Below are 12,906 nucleotides of genomic sequence, written 5' to 3'. Positions count from 1 at the left end.
CATATTAAGTAATGTACAGATCAGTTCCAACTAATCTATTCTATTACAAGTATTTTTTTAATTCTATTAAATCTATTTCAATTCATAAAATCAATAATTTGCCACTGAAAGCTTGCCAGTTTAGCCTTAGTCTTTTGCATTAAAGAACCCTAAAACCCTTGTTGATATTGAGGAAGGCTAAAACCAATACAACTCCAACCCAAAATAACCTTATTGATTCCTGAAGAAGCATTAGATCAAAGGTCTATTTTTTAATAGATATTATTTTGTTTTGAAAAATCTACATAGCTGACTAGAATTAGCTGCAGGCTGCCATTGTATTTAGTGCACATGACCAGAATCACTGACAATTTTTACATTTGAACGATTAATCTGGTTAGTTGCATTTACATTGTAGCCCTCAGCTACAATGCCTATCAACAATAAAGTTAATTTGCAATGTAGTTGTCCAATCTGTGGATGTATTCATAGTTACAATCATGATCCCTTCCTAAGTTATATCTCTGAACACATTTAGCTGAGTCACAAGTTCCACACTTGAAGCCTTTGTAACACACCAGTTAGTCATAGCACTGCACCGAATACAGTCGAGTCTAAAATAGGCAATCACATAGATATGTTCTTTCCTCTAATTCTGTATAATAAAATCTTGGTATTGATGGTCAGGAGGCAATGACACCAGCAATCAGTGCGTTCACTTATCCAGAAGCTACTTGACTATATGACCTGCCATCTCTAAGTGAACATCTAGGGTAGAAGTCATGTTCCTTGTGACAATGAGACACGTACATTAGCGGGTAATGCCATGCAGCCTGTCTCCCACATTAGATTCATCGTCAGTGAATGTGAGTCTACATATGCTCTCAACTAATGGTCATCACATCTCACTGTAACCCCTTCATGTTTGTTGCTTTACAGCTCTGTCTACAGTCCATATCCTCAGAATGAGTCATCCATTGGGCTGGTGGACCGGCTACTGAATTGCAGAGAAGTCAGAGATTCCCCCAACATTCTGATTCTTCATGTAACCTCCTGCCCCTACGCTCTTCAGACCCAGAACACCCGAATCAGTCCATATAACGAGATCAATTGGCCATCGTCTCAAAGCCATGTAGGTATTGTGTAACAGGGATATGTTGGCTGTACATTTTTGTGATGATGTAGGGGTGGGAAATGGGAAATGTACAGGCAATATGGAATCCTTTCTATAAAGCCCTTTAAATATTACTTTTTACCCATATTGTTTTATTAAGCCAGGGGGTCAACCAAAATGGAAATAGTCCTAAACCCTAAAACAGACACCCAGAATAATTTTTTATAGGCCCTTATTGTTTAAATATTATCTGCGGTGTTAAAACCCCACCACTAATAATTATAATAATTACATTCTTTCCATATGTGTATGACACAAACACAGGACAAGACAGGAAAAGATAATACAAAAAATTTGGATAGAAGTTTTTTTTATAGTGTTGTAAGGAGTTAGAACCCTTCTCACTTTTTGTTGTGGTCTATATCACTGTTTATTTGTTCATGTGACCCCTGTCACCAAGTGAAAAACAAACTAAAATTGTTGTTGCTTTAATACAAAAAGAGAAAAAAAAACTTCCAATGGGGCCCAATTTGCACTATTGCATGATGGTAACATTAAAGTGGACAGGTGTAAATGGTCCCTAAGGGGGGATATATTTGTATCTACAGAAAGCAAAGGGAAATTTCCCATGTGGAACAGAGATGTCAGTAAACTTGATATGTATTTTATCATTGCCTCATTCTCTAAATTTATAATCACTTTCTATAGAACTACAAAATTGTTCATAGTTTATATATAAAGATCACAGCCATTAGAAACTAAGGAAAATACAATACTGAGATTTTTTTAAATACACCTTATATACCATAGATAAGTTTTCACTAATTTTAACTGTACAATATTATATTTATTTATATACTATATTATATTTTTTTATTATGTATTGTATAAGTAAAAATAGCTACAGAGAATGAGAATGTTTGTACCTTACTCTATACTATGTACATGTCACATCAGCCTGAGATCTCTGAGATGCTGAGATTAATGTTTCACTATGTATTCCTGCAGGGAATGGATCTGTACCATGAAAAAAGGAAATACTTTGGCCTTTCACAGTACATCGAATCCACACTGTCTGGTCACAGTCTTCCTCTACTGCGTCATGACAGCTCTTTTGAAAGCATTGTGATGGCATTAGGAAAAAGGTCAGGCACTTTCCTCCGACATTAAAGTCTAGGTCTCTATGACAGAAATATGCACTGTTTTCACGTTATTCTGAAAAGAAAATCCAAAACATATGTTTTTGTATCCTGTCATTGGTAATTTTTTTTTTCTGTGCAGATACCTATCAGATTGGTTGAAGTCATACAGGCTAATTCCATGAAAGGCATTTAGAATTGTGAATTATTTTCTAAAGTTAAATGGGAGTAATACATCATAGAAGCAATGCATTGTGCTTATACCCATTTATTGTTTGACAGTATGTCTCTGTATTCTCTGGATTATATCTCCATAGAAAAATAAATATTCAGTCCTCAGTTCATCAGTAATGTATATGGAGATTTTTATCACCAGGTGATGTAGTGAACATCTGTGGAGGAGAAAACTCAATAAAATGAATGTAGATTTGCTTCGTAATATAAATCATGTAGACAATATACAAGAAAAGTAAAAAGTATGTCAGGTTGATGCACGATCTAAAATTAGATTTTCTTGTTAAAGTACACCAGGTATGAGAGAGTCGCATAGGCTGTCAGAGGTTTCTTTTGAGGATTGCTAGTTGCCTGACTTCCAAACTTTGGCTAAAAATTTGTGTTTTGGATACAAGCCCAACTGAAGCCTCCATTAAAATTGCATAAACTAACCCAGGCTGCACCTAATACTCCCAGCCATGCTCTTAAAAGCTCCCAACTGTATAATAGCGGTTGAGAATAATTTTGTGCACACAGTTGCATTCGCATTAGGACTGGTTACCTTCAAAGTGATATAATCTCCTTCCTGCGGCTCTGCCTAGCTGACAGCTATATGGATGGGAACAGCAGGAGCGCCAGAGGAATTTTTTGAAGGAACCCCACAGTGCTGGATCTTAGCAATTGAATTAAAAAAGTGTTAAGACTGTAATTCATATTTTACATTCAGGTCTAGGTACAGAATACTCTGCACAAATTATTGTGGTAATTATTCTCCTTTAGTTGGTGTTATTGTCTTTTCCTTAATACAAAGTTTTATGTTTCATTATCTAATGAAGAAATCATTTATGGTAGGTTTCCCAAGCTCCACAGTGCTGTGATACGGACATTTCTTCTCATCCAGCATTACTCCTCAGCATTGATGGCTGTGTGCGGTCTCTCTCAGATGAAGAATTACACCACAGTGGAAACCCTGGAGATTGTTCAGAACCTCCTGAGTTCTCCAAAGCAATGTGCAAGCGGACACGGGCTAATGGTTCTTTTACGGATCCCATGCATTCCACTGGCCACCTTGGCTTATGAACGTCTCTGCCATGTTAGAGAACGCCTTGGTCTACAGCATGGATTTGAGGTTATTCTGGAAAATGCCAATTCATCAATCACTGTTGGAAAGCATTTTGTAGACCAGCTGAAGGTATCTATCTTACCTGTATCTAGTGATGAATTATGATGGGCCCTGGGCCATGATTTTCCACTAAAAAAATGTTTCTGAGCTTGGTCATCCACTGAAACAGTCCTGGGGTACATGAGACATAAAAATGGCAGTTGAATTAACTTCAGATTTATTCCTATTTTAGGCCATGTTTATTATTTATTGAGCTTGCAGGTTAATGCAGTCTTAAATTCATTTTTAGTCCTTTTTAGTGGAATTTAGAGGAATAAAAACAGACTGCAAAACTCCTATTTAAAAGAAAAAAGGTTGTCATATAAATGCATGTCTGTCTGCAAATGACAAGCCAGCAGGACCCAAAACTTTGAAACTGAATGCACAGAGAAAACACACTGAATGCTATGTAAAGCAAGTTTAATGCTAGTGTATGGACACCCAAGTAAATGCATATAAGGAACTTCATAAAATGGCAGAATGGGTGATAGCTAATTAAATTTACTGCTGAAAAATGTAAGGTTATACATCTAGGATTTATTGATAAATGTTCCTTTACATGAATGGAGTACAGCTGGAAAACACAGAGGGAGAAGGATTTGAGAACTGTAGTTAACAGTAACCTGAAGTATCTAAAAAATACCTATTCCTGTGACAACTGCCTAAAAAAGATGTTTATCTCCTTTTAGAAATTGTAACAATTCTCTACTCAACCAAAAACAAATGTTTTGGCTTTAGATACATTTTATCAGCAGCATCTTATGCTAGTTATCAGCTGAAAAATCAGAATTTGTATATAGTACCTCCCTATAGAAATAACTGGTAAGGCCACATCTAGAATAAGGAGAACTTTTTCAGGAAATATAATATAAAAAGTACATAGAAAATTTCTGTGTGGGTAACCTAAAACATAAAAATAGGATAAAAAATGGGATGCAAAATCTCACCCACAATGAAATGTAAAAAAAATGTTCACTCTAGAAAAGACAAAATGTATTTATTATGTCTAAATGTATCCAAAATACCAGTTGCAGAATAAAATGTTATTGTCTTTTATGGAAATGCCTCTTGTCAGAACGCTTTGCTGCAAGGAGTAATGGCAAAAATCAATAACGGGATTTAAAAAAAGCACTTTCTTACAATGAAGCGTATCCACAATGTTCATAATAAAGCCTTCTTACCCACACAAGAAGAATGCAGCTCCTGAGCTTGCTTTGCTCCATCGAGCTCTTCAAACACAATACATCCGCACTCTAAAACTGTACATGGCAGAAATGTATTAAATGTAAAAGGTGATAGTGTGTTTTAAATACATAACACTCCAAAATGTTTTATGCTGTATGTGCATATTCATAGAGTAAGCGTGACTAAGCACAGTGTGAAACACGCAAGAGGGTTTTTTATTTAGCTATTTAAAGGCTGGAGAGAACACACTTTCATCAGTGAAGGTGGGTAATCCGGCAAACCTGGAATGGATCTGGTCCAGGATTCAAAACATTTGCTAGCAAATGACTTTAAAGAAATCCATTCCAGAGTTCCTGGATCACCCAGCTTCACTTATGAAAGTGTGTTCTCTCTAGCCTTGGAGTGCTTTAGTAAATCAGACCCAATTACTTTGTTAGCTTAAGCACTGTGCAGCGTTAACAATCTTTTTATGCTTTTTATTAGCTCTGTGCTGCAGTTTTCATGCAGGCTTTTGGAACGGCTAACTCCCTAAATGTATAATCCCCAGCACCTATTGCATGTCATTGTACAGGTTACTCAATAGTGCAGTGTGCATCAGCATGGCCACTTACATCCTTTAATGGAAGCACATGTGGCTGGGTGACACAGTAGAGTAGTTGCAAGACAAGATGTTTTTACCCCAAGACCTTCATGTAGGGATCACTAAATATTAGATTTTACATTATGTGAAATTTTAGTGGTTTGGTTGAAATCTACTGTGAAGACTGTAGGTGAACTGCTAATTATACAAAAGTGAAAAAGTAACAGCAGTTCACTTTTCTGCTCTCAGTTCCCTGGTCCTCCAGGCCAGCACCTGATGTATATTTTTTAATTTTTTATAACCTCATAGGTCTGGCAGAAGATTGAAGATGAAGACTGGCAGCCTCGGACTTATCTAGAACTGGAGGGTCTACCTTGTATTCTGATATGTAGTGGCATAGAACCTCTTGGAGAATCTCTACCAAGGTATAAATGTCTCAGTTTTGGAAGAATTTGTATTATAAACACAAAAGGGTTGAATCCAGCTAGGATGGATGGACTGGGGGAGGATTGGGGCAGATTGGAGGAAGTTATATATTGACTTTTTGTACCATTTTGTTTTCAATGTCTAGGTCATTAAGGTATTGTGACCTCCGCCTAGTACAATTCAGTACATGGGAAAGAACAAGAGTTGAACAAGAACTGGGATTTGCTTCGTGCTTTATAGACATTGTGACGTCTCAGGACCCAGGGCATGGACGGGAAATGATGATGGATAGTGACCCAGACAAACTAAGCAGCACAGACAACGAGGATGAAGAAAATATGACTGATTGTAAGTCATTCTCTAATGGTCTTGGAACTGTGAGCAACCTATGTGGTTGTGGAGGATAATGCCTGGAGCAGTACTCACTTCTCCCATCTTGTCATAAGCCTTCTTTTTCTTGCCTTTTTTTAGCATTTGCACATTCATTAAAGTCCAACTAAACTCTCATATGAAATCAGATAAATACTTTTTACGTATATAAAATAAAAAGGTGTGCAAACATTTTTACTCAGTCTAAGAACAGGAGACTATCTCCAGCCAACATGCTGTGGTTTAGAGCATTTCCTTCATTTTGAATATCCATTGCTTTTCTATCGCAAGAGGATGATTTCCAGTTAAAAAAGCTGCTGCATAAAAAAATAACAATTATCACAATTTAAAACCTCTTTTCTTAAAAAGTCACAGAACTTGGAGCAGTAGCTGTAATTAGGAAGTAGTCGCTTTGTTTCAGGTTCACGCTGCTTCTAAGACACATATACTTTTTTTGCCCTGGAGTTCCATGAAACATCACAAGTTCAGTTAATTGGCAATGTCCCAATTCCCTAATGACATTAATGATGTTATGTTCCATTTTCTACATAAATGGCATTTATTATGAGTTCTGAAATGTATTCTGTCAAATGTTTGCATAATTGGCGATTATGGAAAGATGACATCTTAAAAGCACTAGATATGTAATTGCACTACAAGTTAAGCGGATAATGGCTTTGTATATGGCTTCAGCAATGTCTAATAGGTTTTCTGTTCTTTCTACCAAAGCAGGCTCTACTTCAGAGAAACCGAGCCCCAATAAAAGACAGAGGTCTCAGTCAAATGATTCTTCATCTGTGTGTTCGAAAGCTTCTGGTAAGATTCTGGCTCATTTCAACATTATGGGGCCTATTCTTAAAATCTGGAGTGAAGGAAATTGGCAGAAAAGTGTAGTTTTGGCCTATAGCAACCAACCAGGGAACAACTTTTATTGCATGAAAAAATTATTAATTTATTTGATTGGTATGGGAAGCAACTCTGCTTGCTTCCTTTAAGTTCTTAAACATTTGCTTAATAATTTTCTCTCCCATTTTTATTAACCTAGGAATCTAGTGAATCAATCCCAGTCTAAAAATATGTTTCTCATGTAAGCTGTAGACTGGTTTATTCCTCATATTCAATGTTTTCAATGTTTCTGGGGAAAAGCCATATAGGTAGTGAGTCAAGACATTCCCCAACCCAATCAGCAGCCCACCACAAAATCAGTAATGGGTATCACCAAAGGGATTGGTAAAGGTTGAATTGGGCTTGTGATAGCGGGATATTGCTTTAGTCTCTGTTAAAGCAGAACTCCTGTAAAGTGTTTTTGGTTTTGAATAAAGTATCACTTTATATTGTATTTTTTTCTAGGTTCCATTGCAGACAGTGAATCCTCGTACTCTCCTATAGCAGAGGATAATGTGAAGCTGACTCAACACTCAGGAGTTTCTAATAGTGAAGACTGCACAACGGCATCAGAGAAAATAAAATTGTCACCTGATAAGAACAAGGTTGTCACAAGTGAACAACTGGACAGCAGCAGCTCCTCTAAGCCCATAGAGAACAATCCAAGCTTTGTTTCCACAACTTCTTCGCCATCATCATCATGTTTTAACAATAGCAGTGGCCTGAAAATCTACCAGTGCCCTATGTCCAAGGCTTACAAACAACCACCTGTGGTGTTTCTCCCCAAACTAGTATATGATACCATCATTTCCACTGACAGCAGCAGTCTATCTAAGTCATCATCTTTCCTTCCACACTGTGACGTGGCATGGGCCAGCTCGTTCCGTCCTCTTATGAGTAAAATGATGACCTTTACGGAACAATCTTTGTACTACCGCCAGTGGACAGTGCCAAAACCAAGCCACATGGACTATGGCAATGTAAATGAAGGTAGAATGGACACTTTCCATCCTAGAAGACTGCTACTTAGTGGGCCACCTCAGGTACTTAGTCTTATATAGGCTACCACTAAAAGGCAGTGTTTATTTATAGACGAAGACAGGTTGGCCTTGCTCATAACTTTTTGTGACCTTTTGGTTTCATGGTTTCTAGTCATTTTCATGCCAACCTTGGAGCTTTGAATGTTCCAACAGTGGTTCCTCTACTCCTGTTGCATACTACATAATATGAAATTAATAAAAATCCAGCAGAGAGAGTTAGGCCCCCTCCTTGTCCAATTCAGATTTGCACAATGCACCACTGAGCTCTCATCATTTAGCAAATAAAAAGAATCCAGTTTATAATGAGCTTCTCAGCAAGGTGCACAACATTGCTGGAAATACTTCATACTGTGCTGGCTTTTTTACCCTATTTAAAAATACGCAGAGCACAGTGTGGAGCATGCAATGTCGTGCAGTGCATTCTCTGTACATGTAAATACACAGCGGTAATTTATAGCTGTCTGGGGAGCAATTCTCCTTAGAAGTGGCATTAAAGGGATGCAAAGTGAGGCATTTATTTACACAGTGGATTTTTTTTAGGACAGGAGCAGTATTGCTGCAGCTAGAACATATCTCTGTACCATAGGTAGAACATACCTGTAAGTAAACTTCTAGAAAACTGTAGTGGGATGTAACTGTCTTAACACCTACCAATATCTCCCAATATATCTTGGGAGAAATAACTCCATAGATGTGGTCACATCACTAAAATATTTATTTTCCGCATGTACTAAAAGATTGCTAAGTAGAAGCTATGACAGATCTTCTCACAGCTCTACCCTATTCTACCCTGGTTTCATGCAACCCTCTCCCCAAGGACTACAAGACAAACCCGGATGGGTATATTTGTCTATCTTTGGTTAGTTTTTGTGACAATGTGGGCGGATGCATTGCGCTGGGGCGTGGCAAAGAAAAAGAGAAGTATTTAACTGTCCTAGAACATCAACTGTTATGGTACATCATCTACAAACCTGAATACTCCTGACAGCAAAAGTAATTACCGATTCTTGATATTTTATGTAAATGAAAAGCTTAGACCTGCCTCATTCTATCTCTTAACCCCTCTACTGGTTTTTTTTTTTATATATATGAAAGAGTCAGGATTTAAGCAGGGGTGGGGCCAAGTTCTACTTTTAAAGGGAACTGTGATCTAGTCCAGGGATATTGCTCAATACCTTCCATCTGCTTTGGTGCCAGTCAAACCTAAGGACTCCTGTCTTTGTTGTCCACCATTTAAAATGTTATCACATTTTTACGTGAATCCAGTATAGCAGGTTGTCTTTTCTGTTGTGAAAAACAAAGCCCATAGAATGCTTGAATTATATGGCTTTGGGGCACTACTGTTTTTACGATAAATGGAGTACAAGAAATGTGAAGATTTGCATAACATTTTGGCTCCCTTTATTTCCTATTGTACTGACTGTCATGCTAAAAAAGTTACCCACGGATTTTACTTCTGCTTAGTTTGAATTGACCTGGTTCATAACAGATGTGCTTTCATGTGTAACACCAAGGACCTAGAAGATTACTTTATCCATGCAAACTGTTCTACAAAGCAAATAATGATTCTGATTATGATATTTGGAGATTCTAAATAACAACGATCTAACAACGTAACCTACTAGACAGGGAACATTCATATAACCTTATGGCATGTAGAACTAGAGAAGGCCCTGAGCTCAAATAAACCAAAATCTATCAAATGTGTCTATTTAAAAAACACTAAACCTGATATTTACCCAACATTCTTTGGTGGAGAATCAATCATGGCCATTAAAAATGTGGATCTAGATGAATTTCCACAAGAGAATGTTGGCTGATGTCAGGCTCCATTTCTTTAAATGGGCTCCTAAGAATTTTCATAGTAGAAGAACTAAATACTAATTCCATCTTGTCTTTCTATCCTTAACGTCTTTTGCCCCTTTCCTCTCCCACACCTTATTTATTACTACTTCACATCTTCTTTTACTTTACAGGTGTGCATTAACATTAATCCTCAACACAGCATTTTATAATATCAGTCATACTCTCATAGGTATCAAAAAGGTTAAATAGATTCCAGAAATTAAATTGTTTTGGTTTCTTAGGCAGGGAGGAAATTGGAGAAATCCCATGTGTCAAAGAGGCACCAGTAAACTGTCTGTTTCCAGCTGGGTGTCTAATGAACTTTACAAATGCGTTTAATTAGCATAGACCATATGGTTCACAAATCCCTAATGAAACACCGCAAGACGATAAATATTATCATTCTTTTTTTTGGTGGGATTATTTATGTGCTTTTATTTATTTTAGCTCCTCGTGGATTTAGTAAAATGCCATATTAACGCACTAATGGTGTCTTATAGGTCGGGAAGACAGGAGCCTATCTGCAGTTCTTGAGTGTCCTGTCAAGAATGTTGATACGACTGACCGAAGTTGATGTGTATGATGAAGAAGAGATAAACATCAGTGAGTTTTTCATTAATGATGTGTTAGGAATTATTTTAGTTGAATATACATTTTCCAGATGGTATGTATCCCTAAGATTTAAGAGGGAACAGTACCAGCAAACAGGTGCATTGTCTCACCAGCATTGGAGCAGAATACATACATTTTATGGGATTTTTTAAGGTAAATCGACCTGTTGGAAGACTTCAGGAAAACAAGCATTATATATATCTATATATATATATATATATATATATATATGGGTTGGAGGACATCAACCAACGTGTCATTTAGCACCTTTCTCCTCTCCTTAGCAAGTGAGATATAGCCTCCAGGTTGGAAAATATTTACCATCATCCACCTCTTCTTTTCTATCCTAATGTCTTTAATCTTTCCCTTTTATTCATTAGATTTTAGTACTTTCAATCATGGAGACTCAAGGCCACATGTGGGTGTAACCTAAAACGGTCCATATACAAATACCCACTCCTCCATTTCTCCAAAGTTCTTCTAGACATATACCCTAATTAGACTCCCGCAGTCCATCTGGTGCAAATTGGAGTGTAAGAGCAAACACCCAATCAATTGCTCATTAAAGTCTTTATTCCCAAATACCAGTGAACTGAATTTCATAAATATGTGTATGGGCCTGATTTATTTAAAGCTCTCCAAGTCTGGAGAGGATACTCTTTCATCAATGAAGCTAGGTGGTCCAGGAAACCTGCAATGGATCTAGTACAGGATTAAAAACATTTGCTAACAAATAGAAGTCCATTCCAGGCTTTCTGGATCACCCAGCTTTACTGATTAAAGTGTATCCTCTTCCGCTTTGAAGAGCTTTAATAAATCAGCTCCTATGTGTGAAGGGATGATAAGCCCCCTCCTTTTTAAAATTTGTCCTATAATAAACAGGTTAATACAGAGTTTAGTTGAAAGAAATTGACAACACAGGTAGCTTCTACATTTAAAACGTTGGTCAAATATATTTGTGGCTTTGTAGAAAGTCGGGGAATTATACATTGCGCCAATTGTCTTTGAATACACATTGTATATAGACAACAAAGAAATTTGCAATTTAAAATGGAGCTAAATCCATCTAGAGACGCTCCTATGAACCATTTTGCCAGATATTGAAAATTTCCTGTCTGATAGAGACTCCCCAGGGTACAGTGACATATATTTTGCTTATGGGCAGTCTTGAGGGCTTAAATTTAGTTTTCAGAAGCTGCTATGACATTTCCAATATGTATTAAGCTTTTGTTCCTTTTTTGTCTTTGTGTCTAATTTCTAGGCCACAGGGAGAAGCCTGAGCAGATTTACCACCAGGCCTTGAACATGTGGCCCAGTGAGGATTTAGTGAAGAAGATGGACTTTGACTATGTGCTGCATGATCCCAAATATGAGGATGCAAGCATCATTGCATCTGACTTCCTCAGTTTAAGCACTGGAGGTAAAATAAAATATTGCTTATTACATCAGAATAGCTCAGAATGCATATGTAAATAAATTGCTTAGATTAATTTAATTTACTGATTCACAGCATACGTTCATCTTTCTAACAAATATGATACTGTGAAGAGGGCCAGGAAGGTGTAACCATGAATGTTAGCCAGCTCACCCACCATGCATGTAAATACTTTGCATCCTTTAAGAGAGCAGCATTAGGATAAATTGATCAACACATCAAATATTAACAATTTCGAGCTGTCTTTATTATCCAGCAGGGGGTACAACATGGAAACTGCTTATACATTTAGTTATTTATAGCAGAAAACTCTGATAGCAACTGAAATGTTAATATTTTTCATGGCTAATGCTGCATATTTTAAAGCCATGCATGACCATGACGGAGCGGGTAATAAATCATTTTTGCAGTGCATGCTGTGACCATCTGGATTTAGTTTATTAGTTTTTCATTATCATTTACTTATGTTTCCTGGTTGAAAAATGGTTAGATTATAAATAACATTCATATTTCCATAATGCAGCCTAATGGTGGAATTATCTATAGGGGCCCACATACATTAAATATCAGTTGTGCTGCAATTCTGAGATGCTCCTAGGACAACAGAACTATACACAGGGCTATGGTGAAATTAACCCCTTATTGCCTTTATATATATATTCTACCTACCTTTGTTCCAAAAGAGTGTCATCTGTATAAAAACACAGTTGCCCTATTACATTAGTGCTGGTAGATGCCGTAATGCATAGTAGGGCCATATTGTGTTCAGAGAGAGATATACATGTCAGAAAAAATATTTTTGTTCCTTTCTATTAGATCACTTGTCAATCAAAATCTTCCTGCTTTGTTTATGGAGCATTTAGAGGCTAATCTGTTTCCATACATCAAAGAAAATAATATGGGGTACAGCACATTTTCTGAC

At 37.0% G+C, this 12,906-nt stretch overlaps 1 protein-coding gene across 1 annotated transcript in view; it reads left to right on the top strand.

Moving 5' to 3' along the window:
- Positions 1-12,906, top strand: part of GREB1 (growth regulating estrogen receptor binding 1) — a 51,104-nt gene that overhangs the window by 22,658 nt on the left and 15,540 nt on the right. Inside the window, exons 15-23 of the mRNA XM_072407522.1 lie at positions 919-1,111; positions 2,102-2,238; positions 3,298-3,637; positions 5,682-5,797; positions 5,944-6,146; positions 6,897-6,983; positions 7,518-8,095; positions 10,438-10,540; positions 11,811-11,969. Coding sequence (XP_072263623.1) covers positions 919-1,111; positions 2,102-2,238; positions 3,298-3,637; positions 5,682-5,797; positions 5,944-6,146; positions 6,897-6,983; positions 7,518-8,095; positions 10,438-10,540; positions 11,811-11,969 — 1,916 coding nt within the window. The remainder of the gene's footprint in view (positions 1-918; positions 1,112-2,101; positions 2,239-3,297; positions 3,638-5,681; positions 5,798-5,943; positions 6,147-6,896; positions 6,984-7,517; positions 8,096-10,437; positions 10,541-11,810; positions 11,970-12,906) is intronic.

This window comes from Pyxicephalus adspersus, chromosome 4, assembly GCF_032062135.1.
Source record: "Pyxicephalus adspersus chromosome 4, UCB_Pads_2.0, whole genome shotgun sequence".
Classification (NCBI taxonomy): domain Eukaryota; kingdom Metazoa; phylum Chordata; class Amphibia; order Anura; family Pyxicephalidae; genus Pyxicephalus; species Pyxicephalus adspersus.
Note: the sequence above shows the minus strand (reverse complement) of the source record. Positions and strands in the feature narration are given on the sequence as shown.